The sequence below is a fragment of the Quercus robur genome, chromosome 3 (genome assembly GCF_932294415.1).
Source record: "Quercus robur chromosome 3, dhQueRobu3.1, whole genome shotgun sequence".
Lineage (NCBI taxonomy): Eukaryota > Viridiplantae > Streptophyta > Magnoliopsida > Fagales > Fagaceae > Quercus > Quercus robur.
The window spans coordinates 38,577,210-38,601,161 of NC_065536.1; the positions used below are offsets into that span (position 1 = coordinate 38,577,210).

Below are 23,952 nucleotides of genomic sequence, written 5' to 3' on the forward strand. Positions count from 1 at the left end.
TACAAACCCTAGGTCTGAACAATAAGACCCTACAAAATCAATTCACACAAGCCGATCTATTCAACCAAAATAGCACTAAAACTAGAAATTACAAATTTGAATCTTTGAACAAAAAGAACGATTTTCATTGCAAAAGCTTGAGTTCCTAACGAGGTGAAGGAGATGAGAGAGTCGCGGCCTTATGAGGTGGAGGAGGGCCTGGCGAGGTGAGGGAGGAGCAGTGGTGTCTGCAGGCTGCGTCAAGGTGAAGGAGGCAGGGAGCAGCGGCGTCGGCGAGGTGAGGTATGCAAGGAGCAGCGGCGCCGGCCAAGTAAGCATGGGAGGCGAAGCAGTGGCGCCGGCGAAGTAAGCTTGGGAGGCGAAGCAGCGGCGCCGGCGGTCTTGCTTAAGGGAGAGTGAGGGTGAGGAAGAGAATGAGAGGCGGCTTGGGAGAGAATGGGTCTGAGAGTCTTGAGGGATTTTGGGGGAAAAATGAGTATTTATAGTTAGGGTTTTTTTTTTTTTTTTTAATATTATATATACGGGTCGGGTTCGGGCCGGTTGCCTAATACCCAGACCCGACCCGAACCCGCTTCGGATTTTTTAATGAAAACTCAGACCCGACCCTAATGTTAAACGAATTGGGTAAAACTCGACCCATTAGGGTCGGGTCGGACCGGGTACCCGCGGGTCGGGTTCATTTTGCCATCCCTACCTAAATTAGCTTTATAAGAAAGGACAAAAATCGACCAAAAGAAAGAAAGAGAGAGCTCACATTTTTTGCGTGGAAAAAAATGGATTGAATAGGAGAAATAATACCAAATTTATACAAAATAAACTGGGAAAAAGAAGAATCAAAATATAATAAAGAAAAAAGAAAAAAGGATGAGTGTAACAATAAAGTAGAGAGAGAGAGAGAGAGAGAGAGAGATGAGGCAAAAGCCTAAAACCAATTATAAACTATCCGCTTTCATTTAAAAATTCTATCACAAACATTCAAGCCATTATAATTGAGTTTACGGAACACGAATTGAGGAAGTGGGTACTTATCATTCATGGCAACTTCTATACAATGACAATTTTGGAGCCTCATTACATATAGTCCTCTGAAAACTAATGCCAAAACAATGTCACGTAAACCTGCATGACAGGACTGTAATATTTCACTTGATTTTCATGGCCGCAACTTGGGGAATAAAGAAATTAATGACTACAGAGATAACTTAGAAAAAAATGTTTGCCGAGTCACTTCAAAACTTCTCACGTCAAACAAGTCAGAAACTCCATCCCCACTTGAAGGAGGGGAAAAAAATTAAGGATAACCAACCCTTTGATGTGAGAAAAATGCTCCAGGATATGTTCATAATTGTGGTCCTTGAGACTAGTACGGTTATCTGCAATCTGCACCAACTGCTTCAATGACAGACTTAAAACCATCCCTTTCTAAGCATTCAGCCAGTTCAGCCTAAGAAACAAAATCACAACATTAGACAACAAGAAAGAAGTGCAAAAAAGATTTTCAGAATATCCTCAAAATACAAATTAAAACTTAAGAGAGAGGAAAAAGAAAAGAGAGCTTCTGAAAACAAAAAACAACATTTTGCTACCCACAAATAATACCTCCTTTAATAAGATTATCCCCTGCCAAAATATTTCCCCATACTGCTACCCACTAATGGAAAGCAGCATTCTTTGGAGCCTTGTTACACTAAAAGCTCTTCCAAGGAAAGCATATACCATTGTAACCTTTTAGATACTCGTCAAATGAGTAAACATTAAACTTGTCATTATCATTCATCCCCACAAAAACAATCGAAATATTATTGAACTTTCCACCACGCAACCTAAAGTCTTAAGTTTTTAGAACATTGTATTAGTTGATGGTTGCTTTGGGCTGCATCCAATTTTCCTTTTTAGATTTGTATAGATCCACTGAATTTGTGTATACTCTTAAGGTAGACCTTTCATATATGAATGGCATACTCAAGGTTTTCCTTCTACCAAATAAAATTTATCAAATACTTTTAAAAAAGAAACCACATAACACCTCGAATCAGGAAAAATTAACCAAACTACATTATCAGGAGAAAATGAAAAAAAGAACAAGATTATACAATTCAAATTATCTCCAAAAGTGCCCCAAAACAAAGTTGAGTGGAGCAACCAAAAAAGTCCACAAATTTAGATTCCACAAATTTAGATCTGAATCCCACCCATATTGCTTGCTCCATTAATTACATAAACCTAAGACCAAAGAGTTGGTTACAAAATACAAACTTCCAAAAGAGGGGCTAAAATTTTAATCTACAGTCAAATGTATCATCATTTCAATAACAATTATATTATAAAAGAAATTAATCACTAAAATTTCCCAAAATATTTATAAAAAAAAAAAAATTTGAGCTCTCCTCTGTGGAAATAAGTTTTCCAGCTATTCTCATCAGTACCGAATTTTTTACTAATCTGGCATACTTTTCATTTTTTATCTCCCCCTTTTTGGGCCCATAAAAGTAACGCTCTGGAGTAAAAATTTACCCCAAGCCCTGCTAAGAGCTTATAGCTCAACTGACATTTTTTGGTATTTCCCAAGGAGATGTCCAGGGTTCAAATCCCCCCTCCCAACTATTGAATTATAAAAAATAAAAATAAAAACTTTTCCCCAAGCCCTAGCCCTAGACAGCTCTATTTTCCTCAAAACAACATTCTTTTAACCTTAAATGCACCATCGCAGTACATCCACATATTTTATTTAAGTTTCAGTTTTCCCATAAGCTCCAAAATACCATAAAGGCATAACAAAAAAAAATACCTTGATCTGAGGAATAAGGGCAGGTCCCCCATAAGCAAATGCCGTATAAAGCTGAACAAGAGTTGCACCAGCTCGGATTTTTTGGTATGCTTCCCTACCACTGAATCAAATGTATACCTTAAGGTTCTAACAAAGTACTTTTAAATTAAAGCAGTTGCATATATTGTCAACAAATTAATATGATGCTGAAAATGTTGAATGGGTGTTTTGCTTTTACCTGCTAACACCCCCACAGCCTATTAAAGGGATCTTTCCCTGATACAGAAAAATAAACAGAATGTCAAGCTCTCATGTATGACGCACGAGCTTGAAGAACCGCAAAAGTGGGAAAAAAATCCAGATTTAAATATAGAAGCAACAGTATCCCAAAAAGTGTCCAATGCTTTGTGGAAGACAACTAAAAACTCAATAAATATGAATCTGCAGCGCATATAGAAGATTAACATATGAAACTCAGCAAGAAACCAAGATAAACTAAGATTCATGGACACAGGAACTTGTATAAGGGTGTGTATCTCAGTGTCATTTTCATCTCAGTCTAAGTTCATATAACACAGGCAGAGACTGAAACATCCTAATTTTCAACTTTCTTCTGCCATACCCCATGAAAAATTATGGAACAGCACACTCATTGTATAATATCACCTACATCAATATTTCATGCTTTCTGAGTGAGTTTTTGGCCCAAGGGAAGAGGGAAGACACTTTCTGAACAATCCTAGTAAAAGGCAAACATTATATGTAAAGTGTCTTGTAGAACCTTTGATGAATCCTCTTCTTTAGCACAGTCTGACATGTCCAACAGAAATTGTCAAACACATAGAGATCCATATCCATTTCAAGGAGTATATCATAGTGTTCAATACTTTTCAACTGTGCACTTGAAATTGATCCTTTAGGTTTATCTTTTGGAGTCCAAGAGGAACAGAGTAGCTATTATCAATCTTCCATGTTCATGTACTTGTGCCAAACATTAGGGAAAGAGAAGCAGAGAGACAAACAAACAGGGTACACTTTGTGTTTATCTATGTAATCCTAATATAGGACAGCTTAATGAAAAACAAGTAACATGAATTACTGAAGTAGCCAACATACCCTTGTTAGAACATACATTTCCTTCAAGATGTTGATAGAGAGATTAAAAAGAGGCTTCCCACTTAAGCCACCAACTTCCACAGCCACTGGGTTTTTACTTACAGGATCTGGTCTTGAAACAGTTGTATTTGATATTATCTAAACCAAAAGAAAAATGATATACTTAAAAATAACAACCAATAATGATATTAAAGAAAAAAATATTGGAACCATAACAGGGTAGTTTTCACCCTGCAAGACTAACATAAAAAATTGAAGCAATGGTGGATCCTAGAATCATCAGCTTATATACCACATTGACATCCCAGCCAAAAACATACACCATAAAGGTAACATTTTCCATTATGGAATAAGGTACTTCAGTACCTTTTTCTGAAAAATGAAACAGGGGAGGGGATGATGTTTGCTCACAGATTAGAGCGATAAAGAGTCCACTGGTGGAAGAGTAATCAGTTTCTTCATATATAACAGTGGAGAAAAAAAAGATGCTAAAGGACCGTTTGGTATATGTGTTTAAAAACTGAAAATTGATGTTTAAAAACATTTATGAAAATACGTATGGATGAAAAAGTGTATGAAAATGTGTGAAGTATTGTTTAAAAACTGAAAATGGTTGTTTGAAAACACAAACCAAACACCCCTTAAATTCCCAAAGGCTGAATGAAATAATAAAAACACCAGAGGATATTCATCATACCTTGATCATAATCTGTAATATCAATTAAGTTGTGGAATTATTAGGCATTAAAGAGAGCACAATTCAAGTCCAAATATTGAGGCCTTTTAAAAAAAAAAAAAAAAAAATCATCACTGTTAAAGTGTTGGGTTTATGTTGATCTAATAGCCTAAGAGGCCCAATTATGTTGTAAGCCCATATTATATATATCCTAATAAGGGTTCATTGTAATCATTGACTTAAGTATACAATAAAGATGCAACTGCTAGGGCTTTATTCTGTGGATGTAGGCTGTTGGCCGAACTTCTCTCTTTCTTGCTTCCACTTCTCTATATTATTTTATTCTTGTCTTTAAGGCCTCGTTTGGAAAAAGGGAATGGAATGGAATGAAAAAAATAATTTTACAATATTCTTCCCTTCCCTTGTTTGAGAGTTTTAATGGAGGAAATGGAAAATTCATTCCCTTATTTGGGAGTTTAAGTGGGAGGGAATGAAATAGATAGGAGGAAATACTCATTCCTCTCTATTTCCTTAAAACCTTAAATTTTCATTCCTCCCGAAATTGGGAGGAATGGGAGGGAATAAATTTAGATTTAATGAATTTTTTACTAAAACTCCCAAAATACCCCTATATATTCAACTATTTATTTTAAAATAGAGATCTAATAGTAATATTATCATAAAATAATTTCATTCCATTCCCTTCATGTTACCCCAAACAAGATTATTTACATTCCATTCATTTTCATTCATTTCCATTAATTTATTTTAAAGCATCCAATCAAGGTTACTTAATTCCATTCCATTCCATTCTTTTTCATTCATTTCTCTTACTTAAATACATTCAATTACATTACATTACATTCCATTCCCTTACATTCCATTCCCTTATGATCATTCCATTCCATTCTCTTATGAACTCCCAAACGAAACCTAACATGATATAAGAGTCAATGGTTGCCAGTGGTTGTTTGCTTGTGCAACCTTCATATCTAATTTTGTTGGTTGTTCTCGGTAGTTGTTGATTGGTTGCTGTTGGTGTGGTTATGGTTGTTGTTGGTGATTGTAGTTGTTGGTTGTTCTCGACAGATTGGTTGTTGTTGCTGCCGGTTGTTATTGTTGTTCTTGGCTTCTTGTCTTGTTGCCATTGCCGGTTGTTGTTGCTGTTGGCTTTTGTTGTTGTTGTCGTTGGTTTTGTTTGATATTGAAGAACTTCAGCCGATTCATCTCATTTTTTTGGTCGATTCAGCTTCAAATTTGGCCAGTTCACTTCGTTTTCAGCCTCTTCAAGCAAGTTGGCAGTTGTGTTACAAGTTGGATCTATATGACTATATGCTCCAGCTTGAAAGGGAGTGTTAAAGAGTTGGGTTTATGTTGATGTAATGGCCTAAGAGGCCCAATTATGTTGTAAGCCCATATTGGGCTAACCCTAGCTTCCATTCTCTATACATACCCTATTAAGTGTTCACTGTAGTTGTTGACTTGAGTATACAGTAAAGATGTAGCCGCCAGGGTTTTATTTTGTGGATGTAGGCTGTTGGCTGAACTTCTCTCTTTCTTACTTCTGCTTCTCTATATTATTTTATTCTTGTCTTTAACAATCACTTTGAATCAGCAATGTTAGATAAATTCTGAATAACTTCATAGATACAGCACTCAAAATTCTCTAACCTTATTTTTTGCTAAAGTTTGTATAAAATCATGGTAGACCAGAAGTTTGATGCTGATCAGAATAAGGTAGATGGTTTTATCTAAAAATGTAGTTACAACTTGCAATATCATCTATGGAACTCCTACATTATTTCACAAAGTTGGGCCTCCTAAAGATACCAACACCATCAAAGCCAATTCAAGCAGAAGTAACAGGCAAGAGAGACATTTAGGAAAAAGAGAAAAACTTTATGATGGGGAGAAAACATACCAATCCATCCAAGCGTAGAGCGAGGGCAACCTGTAACAACAAAGAAGGAACTATGAGAACATCCTATTAGGAAATAGAGGGGCTATTTTAAATCTTGCACAACTACATACTGCTGCAATATCTTCAAGGTCTTCTTTAGACAGGTCTGGAGCGATTTTTACAAGCAAAGGCGGTGGGCCCTCCTCTCCCCATTGCATTTCATCACGAGCAGCTTGAACCTTGACAAAATTACAAAAGATCTAACTTCTGGTCACATACTGTGTTAATTATATAAAGAAGGAGAGGGTCATGCCATGACAACCATACCTTCTTCACAAGGTCCTTCAATTGCTTTCTTCCCTGAAGCATACGCAATCCTGGAGTATTCGGAGAAGAAACATTAATCACCTACAGAGAAAAATACACATGCATTGTCAGAGAAAAGAAAAAGAACTTAAATCTGAAATATCAGAAGACACGACAGACTCATCATGTGTAGAAATGAACTGCTATTTGAAAATTTTCCTGAAGAATAACATAAAAAATACGAGGCAAGATTCTAGTGTAAAGAAATTGGTTCTGAGCATACTGTATGGCTGTAAAACACGGATAACCATCCCCGTGTGCTCTGCAATTCAGCCTTAACTACCTTAAATTTCTTATTGGATCCAGATCAATTCTAGATACAGTTTCTCAGCATTCATATATCCTTGAGAAATAATAGAATTATAAACATCCCAGATGCTCCCAACATGATTTATGATAAAATAATTTGCTTAAGACTTGATATTGAAAGATCAGGCTCCTCCAAAAAGAAAAAGGATGTAACTTCTCATACAAGTTACAATACAGGCATAAGTTGACAGATAAGAAAAGATGTTGCCAACTGTAAACTAACTTAATTAAAAAAAAAATCCTGCATCAAATAGGCAGTAAGGCCCACTGCAACTTATGTCCTGTGTCAAACAACCCCCCAGGCCCCAACCTCCCCACCCCCCCCCCCCCCCCCCCAAAAAAACACACACACACATATAAACCACATTTGTTTTTTGATAAAATAACAATATTTATTGATCAAAACGGTGTGTGGCCCAAATGCGCAGGATGCATACTCTGGGTATATCAAAATCAAACAATTAAAATATAATGATCAATCAAATCTAATAGGTTGGAAACGGAAAATGATCCTAATCCTAACATCCAAAAATATTAAGAAAAAATATGACAGCCCCAAATCAAGTCTAACTAAACAGAAAAGAAAACAATACACGGCACCATACACTGAACACCTCTAAACTGGAGAGCAAATGAACCAATTGAAACTAAAGACTTCAACTCTTCTTCCACATTCAACATGTAAGACCAAATTGTTGAAGTCTGGCATTTATTTCTTCATATATTCCCCAAGACAGCACAAGAGAAGAAGCCTCTGATAAAATTTTCTTTGCATCCAAAGCCCCAATTCTTTAGCTTACCAGAAGGTTTTGGTCTAACCTAGTAATCTTACTAGGGGTAGGGAAAGCCCAATGCTAATTCTTGGCATGCAAGGAAGTTGACTTGTAGTTAGGAGTAGAAAAAAACTGCAATCCATTGGAAGGGATGAACAAGTTGGATGAGAGAGGCACAGTATGTGCGAGTAAAAATACACATCATAAAACACGGTAAACAACAGCAAGTCTTTTCCAAGTCTCTAAACTTAAATACCAAATTTTATTAGGAGAGATTGGGCAAACATTTTGTGTTTCATCAAGTTTGAGGTGGGTGATGGTACCAAAGTTATATTTGGGTATGATATCTGGTGTCGTGATCTTTCTTTGAATGCACTCTTAGAATTGTTTAGTCTTGCACATGTTAAGAAAGTTTCATCAAATCATATGAGTATCACAATGACTCTGTACATTGCGTTTTGAATTTTATCAGAACAGTACATGACTGGCATCAGGAGTCCTTACAGTCTTTTTTGGACTTATTTTATTTAATTTCAGTGCGAGGTAGGGGAGAGGGTAAGATTTGTTGTTTGACATCTGCACAAAAGGGGTTTTAGGTCAAATCTTACCATAGATCTTTAGTTCCTAACAAAAATGTGAATTTCCCCTACAAAAGTATTTGGAAACCTAAGGTCCCAACAAGAGTTGCTTTCTTTTTGTCGACTACAGCATTGGGGAGAACCTTAACAACCACCACCACACTACACAATTTCAGAAAAATGAATATCATTGCGATAACTGGGTGTTGTATGTGCAAAAGAAATGGGGAGACAATTGATCACTTACTCCTTCAATGTTCCATTGCCAGAGAGTTGTGGACTATGGTTTTAGCCTATTTGGGGTTCAACTAAAAGCATATAGATTTGTTAGATTGTTGGCAAGCTTGCTTCAGTCAACATCAGAACATAGAAATTTGGAAGGAGATTCCTCATGGCTTAATGTGGTGAATATGGCAAGAAAGAAATGCTAAAAGCTTTGAGGGATGTGAAAGGACCATCATTTTAGATCTGAAACTATGTCTTTTCAAATACTTGTTTGAATGAATGACAACGCCAGAATTATTTCTTTTTAGAATTGTTAGATTTTATTGGTCATTGTAATAAAATAGTTTAATTGTGGGTGTACCAATTTTATAATTCCTTTGCATTTGGACTACACCCCTCATTAACTAAATAAACATTGTTACTTATAAAAAATGGCGCACTTATGGTCCTCAATTTCCAACAGGCTTCAATTTCTATCTTGTTATTCCAAAGCCTTGGTCCAAAATTTTGGGGTCAACTATGTAAAGAAGAAAATCCACTGCCTCCTCTTAGCAGAGGAGGCACGGTGCATAATATTGATTTATTGTTGACTGTACTTGGCTGCAAGCAAGGTACTCTTCCAATGAAGTATTTGGGTCTTCCTTTGTGTGCTAAATTCAAGGATAAGACAATATGGAACCCGATTCTAGAGAAGATGGAAAGGAGATTAGCGGGATGGAAACGTTTGTACTTATCCAAGGGAGGTAGAGTCACTCTAATCAAAAGCACTCTATCTAATTTACCCACATATTTTCTATCTCTTTTTCCTATACCTGCTGCTGTGGCTAACCAAATTGAGAAACTTCAGCGGAATTTCTTATGGGGTGGCATTAGTGATGAACCTAAATTTCATCTGGTAAAATGGGCTACTCTCGTTCCCCCATTTCTTTGGGTGGCTTAGGGATAAGGAAGGTAAGACTTTTTAATGAAACTTTGCTTGGGAAGTGGCTATGGAGATTTGGGATTGAGAATGATGCCCTTTGGAGGCAAGTGATAGAGGTGAAATATGGATGTGTATGGGGGGGCTGGTGTACCAGATTTGTTAATGGTCCATATGGTGTTGGTTTATGGAAAAATATCAGTCGGGGATGGTCTTCTTTTTCACACCATATTCTGCATGATATTGGTGACGAGTCCAGGGTGAAGTTTTGGCAAGACCATTGGTGTGGTGAGACATCCCTTGTAGTCAATTATCCTGAGTTATTTAGATTTTGTAGGGATAAGGAGGCTAGTGTGGCTGTGCTTATGAAGTACACCAATGGCGTCCTCGTTTGGGATGTCAGTTTCTTTAGGGGTGTGCATGCTTGGGAATTAGAGGCTATGTTAGGCTTCTTGGATAGCATATATGGTTCTTCAATGAGGGGGTTTGGTGAGGATAAGATGTGTTGGAAACCTAGTAGAGATAAGGGGCTTAAGGTTAATGATTATAATAGAATTTTAGTGGGCTCTACTGACTTCTGTTTTCCTTGGAAAAGCATTTGAAAACAGAAGATTCCTTCTCAAGTAGCTTTCTTAGTTTGGACTGCTGCTTTAGGGAAATGCTTGACAATTGACAATTTACAAAAAAAGAAGGTTTGGATATTGGATTGGTGTTACATGTGCAAGTGTAATGGTGAATTAGTTGACCATCTCTTCCTTCATTGTCCGCTTGGTATGGATCTGTGGGCTATGGTTTTGGGTTTATTTGGAGTAAGTTGGGTTATGCCACAATCCATTTTGGGGCTCTTAGAATGTTGGCAAGGCAGGTTTGGTCGTCATCGAAATGGTTTTATTTGGTTAATTGTACCCCATTGCTTAATGTGGTTTCTTTGGAGGGAGAGAAATAGTAGGTGTTTTGAGGATATTGAAAGATCCATACCAGGCCTCAAGTTATTTTTCTTTAGAACTTTATTGGATTGGTTGGTTGCTATGCAAACCCAATCATTCCCTTCTTTTCTTTTCTTTTTCCTTGATTCATGTAGTTTTGTACTTGAGTTGTTGACCCCTTGTACACTCCTTGTGTATTAGGGTGCTCCTTTTTTGATATCAATAAAACTTATTACTTATCAAAAAAAAAAAAAAAAAAAAACTATGTAAAGAAGATTATGCCACAATAGCAAACCAACATCGACGGGTTAGGGATGTCAAAGAAGTTGATAAAGTATTAGGCATTTGAGGTGAAATTGAAATATGTTAGAAACTATAAGGCTTCATTTGGGAGTTCATAAGGAAAGGGAATGGAAGGGAATGAAATGATCATAAGGGAATGGAATGGAATGTATTTAAGTAAGGGAAATGAATGGAAAAGAATAGAATGAAATTAAGTAACCTTGATTGGATGTTTTAAAATTAAGGAATGAAAATTAATGGAATGTAAGTAATCTTATTTGGGAGTAACATAGAGGGAATGAAATGGAATCATTTTATAATAATATTACTATTAGACCCCTATTTTAAAATAAAGGGTTGAATATATAGAGGTATTTTGGGAGTTTTAGTAAAAAAATCATTAAATCTAATTTCATTCCCTCTCATTCCTCTCAATTTCGGAAGAAATGAAAATAGGTTTGAAATGAATAGAGAGGAATGAGTGTTCCCTCCTATCTATTCTATTCCCTCCCACTTAAACTCCCAAACAAGATAATAGACTTTCCATTCTCTCCATCAAAACTCCCAAACAAGGGAATGGAAGAATATTCTAAAATTATTCTTTTCACTCATTTCCATTCCATTCCATTCCCTCCTCTCAAACGAGACCTAATAGACAAAAGAATATTTTGATGAATTTAACATACACATTTTCAACCCTATCAATCAAGATGTAATTGCCAGATAGCAAGATGCAGGAATTACCCATATTGATACAAAATTGTATAGAACTCCATTATCTATTATGTACAAGTCAAAATATTAAAATCCATCATAAAACAAAGAAATAGATAAACCAAAATAAATCAGAAGAGAATATTTACCAAGTAATCAGCATACTGAGACAATGTATGAACCCCTTGTGCATAATCTGCAGCAGCATCTTCACTTGTCTTATTCTTTCCAAGATTGACCCCAAGAATTCCAGGTCCAGCTTTGCCTCCATGTTTTACTTCATCAGTGGAGGAAGATGGATTTCTTGAAGTTTCATCCAACTTCCTCTTACCATGTTGGGCACCCAACCGCTTCGCAACAGCAACAATTCCTTCACTATTGAAGCCACACCGATTGATGATAGCACTGGTCACAAATCAAGCAGTGTGAGGGCACATAAATCAGAAAAGAACTTTATAAGAGTTTAAGCTACAGAAATCCAAACGTTTTACAGTTCCACCTTCACCACCTTCACCAACTTCCCAAAATGCATGGTCAATTTGACTCAATAAGAAACCCCCACCCCCACAACCCAAAAAAAAAAGTATCAACTCAAAACAATACCGTCTATAAAGAAGATATGCAATCAGAATTTGAGAAAATAAGCGAAGATGCACATTCTTACCCTTCCCGAGGCAATCTAAAGATACGAGGCTTTGGATTACCCTCTTGTGGAACAGGGGTTACAGAGCCAACCTCTACAAAGCCAAAGCCCAAAGCCAGCAACCCATCAACAGCCTCAGCGTTCTTATCAAAGCCAGCAGCAAGACCTATGGGGTTGGAGAACTTCCTTCCCCAAACTTCTAGCCCTATATTTGATGGATCAGGCCTCTTCTCCCTTGGAACCCAACCACGAGCTGCTGCTGAGACAGCTAGTCTGTGAGCAACCTCTGGGTCTAGAAGGGCAAAGAAAGGGTTTACAAGTTTCGTTGCTGAGAATAGCCAACTACTGCAAAAATTAACAACTGAAGTTACTAATGTTTAAAATTCAAGTTAACTATGAAATTTGGCCATTGAATGATTTTATTTTTATTTTTTATACAGGTAATAAATATATTTTATTAGAATAGAATAAAACTCATAAACAGGAAATATCTACAACATTTCCCCCAAAATAAAGAAAGATTAAAATGTAGGTCTACGTAAGATTAAGAAAAAGGTCATATTCAAACCTAGGAACAGGCAAAAGGTTTCAACTTGAAGAACATTAAAACTTTGCACTAGATTTATAACAAAAAACCTTTATCAGGACAAAAGAAGAGGACCAAAAGCCCATTCATGGATACCACAGATTATAAAGGGACACTCAAGTTAAGGAAAAATTACAATTTGGAACTACCAATTACTTTTTTTTGATAAGTAAGAATGATATATATACAAAAGGCTGCTATATGCATGAAAAGCATAGAGCAAACCAACATTACAAGAAAAAAAAAAAAAAAAAAAAAAAAAAAAAAAAAAAAAAAAAAAAAAAAAGAAGAAGAAGAAGAAAACCAAACGGCAGACTAATTACAAAAGAGAAAAGAACTAAGAAAATAAGGAAAAGAATCACTAGTCGTGAGTTCCCAAACTTGAGACCAATCAAAAAGAGTTCCACTAAAAGAAGCAAGAATCTGATCTCCGAAACTATCCAAGTCCTCAAAAGTCTACCGATTCCGCCCCTTCCAAAGACACCATAGTAAGCACAACAGAACTAAATTCTAGATGTTAGATGAGTGCTTCCCCAACCAATTCCACCAACCAAAAAACAAATATGGAATCGTTCTAGGTATGACCCACAAAATTCCAAAAGATGTAAAAACAAAACTCCACAACCTATAAGCCTTCTCACAATGAAGTAGTAAGTAATCTACCATCTCCCCACAACAACAACACATAATGCACCAATCCACAAAATCAAAACCCCTAAGTCTCAGGTTTTCACCCTTGAGGATCCTATTCCAAGCAATAGACCAAACGAAAAAGGAAACATGCCGAGGAGCTTTAACTCTCCAAATACCTTTCCAAGAAAAGACAACAGGGGGAGAACATCGCAACTTGTTATAAAATGACCGGATGTAAAAATCCCCATTAGGCTTCAACTTCCATCTCATCTAGTCTCCAATATCCATTAAAGGAATATTGGCTCCCAAGATACGAAGAAAGGTCACCCTTTCATCCATCACCCAATCATTAAAGTCCCGGATGAAACAAACATCCCAACTTCTTCTCTCCCCCACCCCAGCCTTATCAAGGAATATTCTACAGAGGCCTCCCTGTCAGTGGTAATAACATACAGCCTCGGGAAAGCCCGTTGGAGAGGTTGACCCCAAACCACCCATCCTGCCAAAATCTCACTCTGTTCCCCAGCCCAACAACAAACTGAGTATTTTTGCTAAAAACTACCAATTACTAGAATCTTGTTTTACTATTTGAAAATTTCCTTCACTACAAACATGGAGACACAACCTAAATTTCAGCACGTCAACGGCTACTAACCCAACACACAACCTGAATTTCATCGACAGAGAGGGGGCAGGTAAAGAGTTGGGCATTGCTTACATAGACTTGAAAGAAAGGTTCGTCAACTAGTATATGGCTAATTGTTTGGAGATGATTAGAGCCATAGTTACTGATAGCAGGAAAAAAAAAAAAAAAAAAATCAAATAGCACTGTCTCTACAATAGGTAAAAGCCTCTTTTACACAAAGATTTGGGGAAATATATTGCAACAGACATTTCAATTCAAGCATCGGAGTCGGGCTAAGAGAACCCATAATGATGCAAGAGGCAATGGGAAGACAGATCTATTATATTTTATTTGATTTTATGTATCAAGAGCAATTTTGTAATTTCATAATATTCTAGAATGGGCTATGCTAACAGTCCATTAGATATTCTTTTGGGCTTTATTTTAAGTTTGTTTATTTACTTGGGTTTAGTAGTAAATGCCTAAGGAGTCCAAAGTCTGAGTCTTGTTAGGGTTTTAAGAAATCCTAGTTCAACTAGGATTAGGTATTAGTCTTCTATTTAAAGAGCTGTGGTACTTTCTATTGAGTTGATTATTAATGAATGTTTTTAGAATTTAAGAGCTATGCTTTCTTTTATGGTTTGTGTGATGCAACCTTCAACGGTTTGTGATACCAATGCTTAGAAAGTCTAAATGTGATTCCTAGAATTTATCTATTTTCTTTAAATTACTATTCACGGTTACTATTCACTGCACTGTTCACAGCAACCCAAATCTTAATTTTCACCTTTGTTTTCATTCCGAAACCCTATTAATCCTTGTCCCCTTTGAAAACCCTATTATTTTCTAGCCTATTCCCCACCAAAACCTAACCTAATTCTTCAAAACCCAAGTGTTCTAAATCAGATTTTGTTGTTCCCCTTGTCCTACGTCACATAATGTGTTGTGTTAAATTAATTTTTCGCTCAAATGAAAACCAAGAGTTGGTCTGCTTAAATATATAAATGCTTCTAAAGACAAGAGCCTAGTAGCACAATGGCATTGCCTGGTCTCCATTATAAGGAGAAGCAGGGATAAAATCCCCTCTCCCCCACTTATTGAAACAATTATTCAAAAAAAAAAAAAAACACAGCGAATCAAAGCAAAGTTTAAATGTGAGGCAAGCAAAAGTATGATTCAGAGATGTAAATGAAGTACCAGAAAGTTGCTTCATCCACGGTACTCACATAAGCTCCTCCAGCTATAACTAGACCAATTGTGACTCCTGTCAATAACCTTCCCTATAATTCAAATAAGCAAAGGCTCTACACTTGAGAATCAAACAAATGTGAATAACAGCGACCCAACAGAAAATGAGAGAGGCAGAGAAAGAAAGCATACTTTTTTAGCAGAGTGAGGGATATTAGGAGCAGCAGCAGCAGAAGAGCAATGTCTGGCAGTTAAAAGAGGAGGTGAGAGTACCCTTTTGTTCATAAATTCTCTAAATATTTTCCTTAACGCCATCTATAACTATAAGAAAATGCAGGGCCGGCCCTTCCCTTAGGCGAGTTAGGCAATTGCCTAACGCCCCCAAAATTTTAGATAAGAACCGGGTAGTAGAGAAAATTTAGTTTCAAATGAATTACAAAACAAATAAATCCACTCAAAACCCTAAAAATTTTACCTCTCTCTCTAGTCTCCAGTCTCCACTGTTCAGTCTGTTCTCATCTCAGCCTCTCTCTGATTCTCTGCTCTCCGCCTCTCTCAAGTCTCAACTGCTCACCTCACCGTATCAGGTTCTTCTGAGGTTCAGGAATCAGGTATAAAATTATAAATATTTGGGCTTTTATTTGTTAAGAACTTAAGATAACTTTGTTTATTTGGGCCCTCACTGTAACTTTGTTTATCACTTATCAGTTTATCATTATGGCTGCCTGGACCCTCCCTGGACTGGGCGTTAACTTTGGGCCTTCCAAGTTTTTTTTTTTTTTTTTTTTGGTTATAGATAGGATTTGTTTTGTGTTTTTTTTTTTTTTTTTTTTGTGGGTGGGTCTTATTAATAAGTCTTGTGTTAGTGTTATGGTTGTGCTTAAATTTTTGTATAAATCAGGTTCTATTTCTCATTTGCTAGCACTTGAAAGTTATTTTTTATTTTAGTCTTTATAAATATATTGTTTGATTAGAAATTTCTACTAAAAAATATGTATTTGGATATGAAAAACTTTTAAAAAAAATTTAATTAATTAAGTCTCAAAAAGGATTAATGGATAAATTTGTTATTAGTAATAAACAAAATATAACACAAAATTTAGATGAAAATATCACAAATGAACAAGAAATTTACCAAAATAATTTAGAAGAAAATGATGTTCAATTTTGCATACAACAAATCTTGATAATGAACTTCAAAATAATTTAGAAGAAAATGAAAATAATGATGAAAAATATAATATAAAAATATTAAATAAACATTAATTTAATTAATATATAAGTATAAAAAAAAATACCCCTTTTTTATTGTTCTCGCCTTAAGTCCCAAAATGTCTAGGGTCGCCCCTATTTCCCTCTCATCCTCTCTGCCTCAACCCACGTCACACCATGCTCCATGGCTGACCACCAAGCTCTCCTTCTAAACCTCCATGGCCGAAGATTTTCAAGCTCATCACCTCCAACCACGCACCACTGTCAAAACCCAGCCAAAATCAAATCATGACCACTACTACGGCCAAAACCAACCAAAATCAAATCGCAACAAAAACCCAGAAGCTCACCAAATCACAAATCAAATCACACCTACCAAAATCAAAGCACAAAACCCACAAAATAACCAAAATCATAAAATGAAAACACTAAAAGTGAACCCACTGTTAAAAAAACATATATAGGTTTTGTTATTATATTTTAGAAGAAAAATCATTTTGTTGAACTAATTTTAGATCCAAATTAATCAAACACATACCACAAGCAAGAATGATAGACTGAAAGCAAAGTAAAAAAAATTGTATTTCCCAGAAAAGTGTTTTCAGAAAATAGAAAGGGTAAGCAAAATATAAAAATTATTTGCTTCATAATCTCAAATAAATAAATAAATAACCAAAAATCACATACCATAATCCGTTGAAACCTCGTGAGCCACAATTTCACCTAAGAGGATCGTCTGAGTTGAGAGGAAGAGATTTTCATAGTTTTTAGCTCGGCAGCACAATCTTCAATTTCCTTTCTTGACGTGGCTTTCGCTCGCTCCTCTCCTGTCAGCCTAGGCGATGTATAAAGAGAAATAAAAGGAAAAAGAACAAAGTACCACGTAAAAAAGAAGAAAAGAAAAATAGTGAGAGAAGAAAGACGGATTGAGATCAGGTACATTGTCATAAGTATTTTTTTACATTTTTTACTCTTTTTTTTAACTTTTTAACTCTCCTTTAATATATTTTAAGAATAAAATTTTTTTTTCGTCCCTACATTTTCACACGATTCTCACTTTGGTCCCTAACTTTTTTTTTCACCGTTTTTAGTGCCTATCCTAGAGAACGCTTAACATTTTCGTCCCTGCCGTTACATCAAAGACGGAACTTGCACAACTGGCAGACAGCTTAAGTTAAGAACATTAAAATAATGCCACATAAACCACGTGGCTTTCCACGTCAACATCTAAATTAAAAAATAAAAATAAAAACAGAAATAAAAACCAAAAATTACATTAATTGAGATCTAAATGTGTCTTGAATAAGAACACAAACCCAAATCTAAGAACACAAAATTAAAATCTAAAAATCATAAACCCAGAAACACAAACACAAACATAAACCCAGCAACATATATTCTTTGTCAACTAAACACAAAAACAACAAACACAAACCCAAACCCAAACATCAGTAAGAAATGGGTACAAGGAGCTGACTATAATGGATTTCTTCAAATCCGTCTTCTTCGAAGACCCAGACCAACCCTAAAACGATGACGCTCCCGAACCAAACTTGGACCCAAATTCGAATTAGGACTCCACAGCGATTTGGAGTTTCGGTGGATTAATCAAAACAATCGCATCAAAATCAAAGTCAGTGATCTAGACCTACCGGCACGATGTAGAGAATTTGGGTCCGGGTTGAAGAAAGAAACATTAGTGATCCGAGAAGTCACATTGCGCGCCGTCATGGATTTCTCGGCTTCGCTCAACACCGACGCTTCCGTCCCTCAGGAATCGCTCAAGTTGGTCGGTCAAGCCATCGACAATATCAGCTCCTTCGTATGGAAATCAACGGCAGAGATCGTCACTCACGGTGCGGACAAGCTTTTTGTAGTCGTCACCGTCGGCTCTGATTCCGATTCCGATTCCAATAATGGTAGGCAATTAAGTAGTAGTAGTCAGGTTTGGATTTGGGTTTGTGTTTGGACTTGGGTTTTCTTAAGATGGATTACAAGTTTTTTGAAGATGGATTGCTGGGTTTGTGTTTGTATTCTTACTGATGTTTGGGTTTGTGTTTGTTGTTTTTGTGTTTGGTTGACAAGAAAAATCTGTTGCTGGGTTCGTGTTTATGTTTCTGGGTTTGTGATTTTTGAATTTTAATTTTGTGTTCTTAGATCTGGGTTTGTGTTCTTATTCAAGACATACTTAGATCTCAATTAATGTAATTTTTTTTTCTGTTTTTTTTTTTAATTTAAATACTGACGTGGAAAGCCACGTGGTTTATGTGGCATTATTTTAATATTCTTAACTTAAGCCGTCTGCCAGCTGTGCAAGTTCCGTCTGTGATGTAACGGCAGAGACGAAAATGATAAGTGTTTTCCAGGATAGGGACTAAAAATGGTGAAAAAAAAAAGTCAGGGACCAAAATGAGAATCGTGTAAAAATGTAGGGACGAAAAATTGTTTTATCACTATATTTTATTTAATGGTTGAGATTGAAAATTGTTTTTTTAACTTTTAATCTCAGCCATTAATTATAATTGTATCAAGGTATTGCACCTGAATATGAAAAAGACAAAGAGACCTACACATACACATACATAAACATGTATAAACACATACACATACACATAAATATACATAAATATAAGCAAGTATAAACACATACACATACACATAAACATACATAAATAAAAGCACGCATAAACACATATACATACACATACATAAGCAGATATACACATACACATACACATATACATACATAAGCACACATACATATGTACATAAACATACACATACACATACAAATACACATAAACATACATACACATACACATAAATATACATATACATAAATATAAACACATATACACATAAACACGTATAAACTCGCATAAACGTAAACATACACACACATAAACTTAAATATAAACATAAACACACATAAAAACTTGATTTAGCACACCAAAGTAACTAACGAAATTGTTTGAGGATTAGTGTTAATTTGCAATTTTTTCCAGTCTATATGAGGGTTTAATTTTTCTCAGTCTGTATGTGTGTTTATGTATATGTATGTTTATGTTTATGTGTGTGTGTTTATATTTGTTTGTTTTTATTTATGTTTGTTTATGCGTGTTTATGTGTATGTGTGTTTATGTTTGTTTGTTTGTGTTTGTGTTCATCTATGTTTATGTGTGTTTATGTTTATATTTATGTTTATATTTATGCTTATAAATATAAACATACATAAACATACACACATACATAAACATGTATAAATATAAACATAAACACACATGCACATACCCATAAATATAAATATACACATAAACATAAACATACACATACACATATACACTCATACACATACACATACATAAACATACACACATACATAAGCATAAATGAATATAAACATAAACACACATGCATATACACATAAACACAAATATACATATACACACACATAAATATACACATACATATATACATACACATACACATACATACATACACATACACATACATTTTTAGTTATCGTCTTAGGTCCCAAAATGTCTAGGGACTCTCCTAAGAAAATGTTACACGATATTTAAACTTAAACCTACCAACCTAGAAATAAAAATAAAATGAACCCACAATAATTTCACAAATGTATAATCAAAACGAGAAGGAAAGAGAGAGAATGAAAAACTTAAAACTATGTATATAATTTGATGATGAGATTTCATTTTTAATGGAGAGATTGAAGAGTTAGAAACCCTTAGGGGTTACTGCTTGCTGATGGCTTGTACAGTTGCACTTTGCCAGTGCCAGTTCTTCAACCAAGGTTTTGCAAATAAATATCACTCACGTCACACTGCCCAAACCCAAACGCAAACCCGAACCCGCTTAAAGAAGCTCCGACTAACTATTCTTGGATTTTGGATCTCCGACCCGTCTTCATTACTGCTGTGTGTTAAGAAAAATACTTACAACTCTCTCTCTCCCTCTATATATATAGTCAAGCTTAGAGAAAATCTCAATTAGATTTTAATTGGATTCTCAATTTTGCAACATGTATCTTCAGTTTTTGCATAAATGGAATACATGTTGCAAAATTGAGAATTCAATTAAAATCTAATTGAGATTTTCTCTAAACTTTGGCTATATATATATGAAAAACCATTATATATTTTAGAAATACACGGTTTAAAAAGAGTGTAAGCTAATCAATATATATATATATATATATAACCAAAACCTCTGAAGTTCCCACAATTTTCCACTTCATCACTATTTTCTTTTTCTTTTTATTTTAGATTCTTTTTATTTCAAATTCTTTTTCCACGACAGCATTATTTAAAAAGAAAAAGAAAAAACTAAAATTCTGATTTTATATGATAGATATTAGAAGATCATATACAGATACGTATAGTAAGATTAACGTCATTTAGCCGGTTGCCATGTATTAAGAGTCCCATTAGGAATTGGATTTTATTGGAGTGGCGTGGAAGTCTCTAAATCATGTTTGTATGCAATGCAAACTCCTTCACAGTGAAGGAGGTGCCGACTTACTCTCCTATATATGTATAAGCCTACATGTGTTGCCGCAAACTATTCTTTTGTTACAAACACTTCTTTCTCAAGATACGAAAATTTCTCTTCATAGCTTTCTCTCTTTAGTTTTTGTATTCTTTATTTAATAGTAGTTTGTGTATGTTTTTCCTTTAATGGTCTTTGTTTGTGTTTGTTTTCCCTTTAATAGTCTGTGTGAATATATTTCTTGGTATTTATGCAAAATCTTTAAAGATGTCTTCATATTCTATGTTTCCTTTTCGTTTGCTATTTCTTGGCTTATATTATAGATTGTTATGTATATATTCATCAAACAATTTAGTTAATTGGTTTTTACATCCTTAAACATCACCCGTTCATGAATGGAGATTATGTGCAATATACCACTAAGTTATTGTAGAGTGAAATTCTCTCACAACAATTTTGACATTTTGACTTTTTTTTCAATTTTTTTTATTCAAGGGTTTAGATTCAAAGTTACAAAAGCAACTTTCAATCCAAACCTTTCAAAAAAATTTCTATTGATGAATTAAAAAGCTGGTGATTTTATTTCATAAAGTCATTTTTTTAATTCTTAAGTAGAAAGGATAAGATTAAAAAAATGCAAAAAAAAAATATTTTATAAGCGTGCTAATTACATGGAAACATAATTCAATTAGAAGAGAAGTTCAATTAGAATTAGGAGAAGAAGCTACAGGTCAAACTGAAACCTAATTCAATTAGAATTAGGAGACATAAGTTATCACATAGAATAGAAACCTAATTCAACTAAAATAGAAACCTAAATTCAATTAAAATTAGTAGAGATAGAAGTTCCCAAATAGAATAGAAATCTAATTCAATTGGAATTAGCAGAGATAGCTAAGAACCTTGTATAATATAAAATCTATAATAGTGTTCCGTATTATATGTTAATATATTTATATTTGGTTTTGAAATTTGCTATTGTGGGGGTAAAATCCGTCAGCCGATGTTGGGCCATAGTACATGTACCAAGCCCAACCACGACAAGAAGAAAAGGCATGGGCATAGGATATCCCATCCCAACCATGTTGGGCCGGGCCTGCTTAGGGGCTTCCGAGGAGGAGTACCTCCTCGGACTCGCCAAGTGGGTGTCCGATTCACACTCCATACATGGCGAAAAGTCACCCAATACGAAGGAGTAGTGCGTGACGTTCAGGAAGGGGGGCAACCACAACTGCCGCATTAAATGCCAAGGGACTACTTTTCCAGCCGCATTAATGTGGAAAGGACAGGAACGCAGAATTATCTTGGCCAGTGCAACTCACAGAAAAGAGGGAGGATGACCTATGGGACAGGCACTCAAGTAGAGGGTCAGATGGTTGGCAAGTGTAGGGTCATGATCTTAGGAAGGATGCTATATAAGAGAAGGAAATCCCCATGGAAAGGGGATCGCAAGCGGGAAGAAGAAAAAGATAGAAAAAGAGAAAGGAGTTAGAGACAAGAAGCAGAAGATACAGCCCCAGGGACTGTTATTCCAAAAGCTTGGAGGAATATCCTTACGTCCAACTGGTTGCATGGCTTGTTCATAACTACGTTTCCTCTGTCAAAGACCTAGTTCTTTAACCTATTCTCTACAAATTCATTGTTAAGGGACTTTTGGGCCAGAACCACCCGCTTGTTGGGCTTGAGCCCCAAAACCGCCCCCTACAGCTATTATTATTTTAAAGTGTTCCAGATTCAAAAGATACGATTTAACCCTCTATTCCAAATGTTAGTTTTATTACTTTTATAGTTATACTTAAACTAAGTGATATTTGAATGTCGATGGAAATTTTAATAGTGAGGTTGTGTTTGAAATTGTAATTTTTAAATCAGTATGCTAGATTATGATACTTTTTTGATTACTAATATTATTTGGTTCCTTAGCATAATAGTTAGAACTTAGAAGCTATATAGGCATGGTCATAAGAATATGTTTGTTCTATACTTTGCCCTGTACAACACTTCAATATATAACATTGGTTACACATTTTTGGATTGAATATTCACTTTAGGATTTTGATTATAATGAGAAGAATTTTGTGTAACAAGTCGCCTTCTTTGAACTCTACCATTGGGCCCAAATATTGGAAAAAATATTTCTTATAGGACCTTTAATCCTTCCTTAACAATTGTAGTTGTTCTTGCTTGTGCTAAAATTTCTGACTTTTTAAATCAAATTGTTTTCTTCTAAAGGCCTGTATTATTACCCTATCCATTAAATATCATTATCTTTGTTTTCATACTAAAAGTTTGTGTTCTGGTAAATTTATATCTTTGTGGTGGGAAGTTTAATGAAAAGTTTTTGAAATCTCATATCCAATAGCTTTCCCGTGCATCGCACGGGTTAGCGACTAGTACTATATATAATTTCAACATCTTCTAAAAAAAAAGTATAATTTGAACCGTATAATTGTGAATATTTTTAATTGTACTCATGTATATGCACGGAGCCGAGGCAACCTTAATGGGCACGCAGCCAAGGCCAAGGCCAAGGCATGCAGCAGCCAAGTCCAAGGCACATCGCCATGGGTATACTGCCAATGCCATGGCATGCTGCAGCCAAGGCCAAGGAAAACTGTAGCCAAGGCCAAGGCATGCAGCGGCCATGGCCAAGGCAGTCCTCGTGTACACACTAGTATATATAATAATACTTGTAAAAATAAAATTATCCTTTTCGTCCCTAAAACTTGCTTTATGTGTTAAAATGATTTCTAACCTTTCAAATGTGTTAGTTTAACCTGAACCTTCTTCTCAAAAAATAAAAAATAATTTAGCCTTAATCTTTTGGTATTGTATTAAAATAATCTCTAAGTGGTAGGAGCAAAGCTAACGTGACAAATGAAAACAATAATTTAATTATACTGAGCATTATGGTAGCCAAAAAATTCTTAGGCATTACCAGAACATGAAGAAATAGTGTTTTCTTCTCTTAAATTCATGGTGAAACCCACCATGAATTCAATGAG

General features: G+C 35.3%; 1 protein-coding gene across 1 annotated transcript; it reads right to left on the reverse strand.

Annotated features, from left to right (window-relative positions):
* Positions 1–923: 923 nt before the first annotated feature.
* On the reverse strand, positions 924–15,864 carry LOC126717969 (dihydroorotate dehydrogenase (quinone), mitochondrial). The gene is made up of 12 exons (XM_050419980.1): positions 15,702–15,864; positions 15,419–15,598; positions 15,236–15,318; positions 12,216–12,539; positions 11,701–11,956; positions 6,787–6,867; positions 6,591–6,698; positions 6,481–6,510; positions 3,884–4,021; positions 3,006–3,043; positions 2,789–2,888; positions 924–1,444 (listed from the first exon to the last, which is right to left on the reverse strand). The coding sequence occupies exons 2-12, from the start codon at positions 15,539–15,541 to the stop codon at positions 1,370–1,372; spliced, it is 1,356 nt and encodes a 451-aa protein (XP_050275937.1). The 5' UTR covers positions 15,542–15,598; positions 15,702–15,864; the 3' UTR covers positions 924–1,369.
* Positions 15,865–23,952: the final 8,088 nt, after the last annotated feature.

Bases quoted from the DNA above. Each gene is read 5' to 3' on its own strand.
- LOC126717969 (XM_050419980.1), bottom strand. From the start codon at position 15,541: ATGGCGTTAAGGAAAATATTTAGAGAATTTATGAACAAAAGGGTACTC. The intron at 11,957-12,215 runs GTAAGAATGTGC...ATTTGTGACCAG, and splicing joins TTTAGATTGCCTCGGGAAGG to TGCTATCATCAATCGGTGTG. The intron at 6,699-6,786 runs GTATGGTTGTCA...AATTTTGTCAAG, and splicing joins TGAAGGACCTTGTGAAGAAG to GTTCAAGCTGCTCGTGATGA.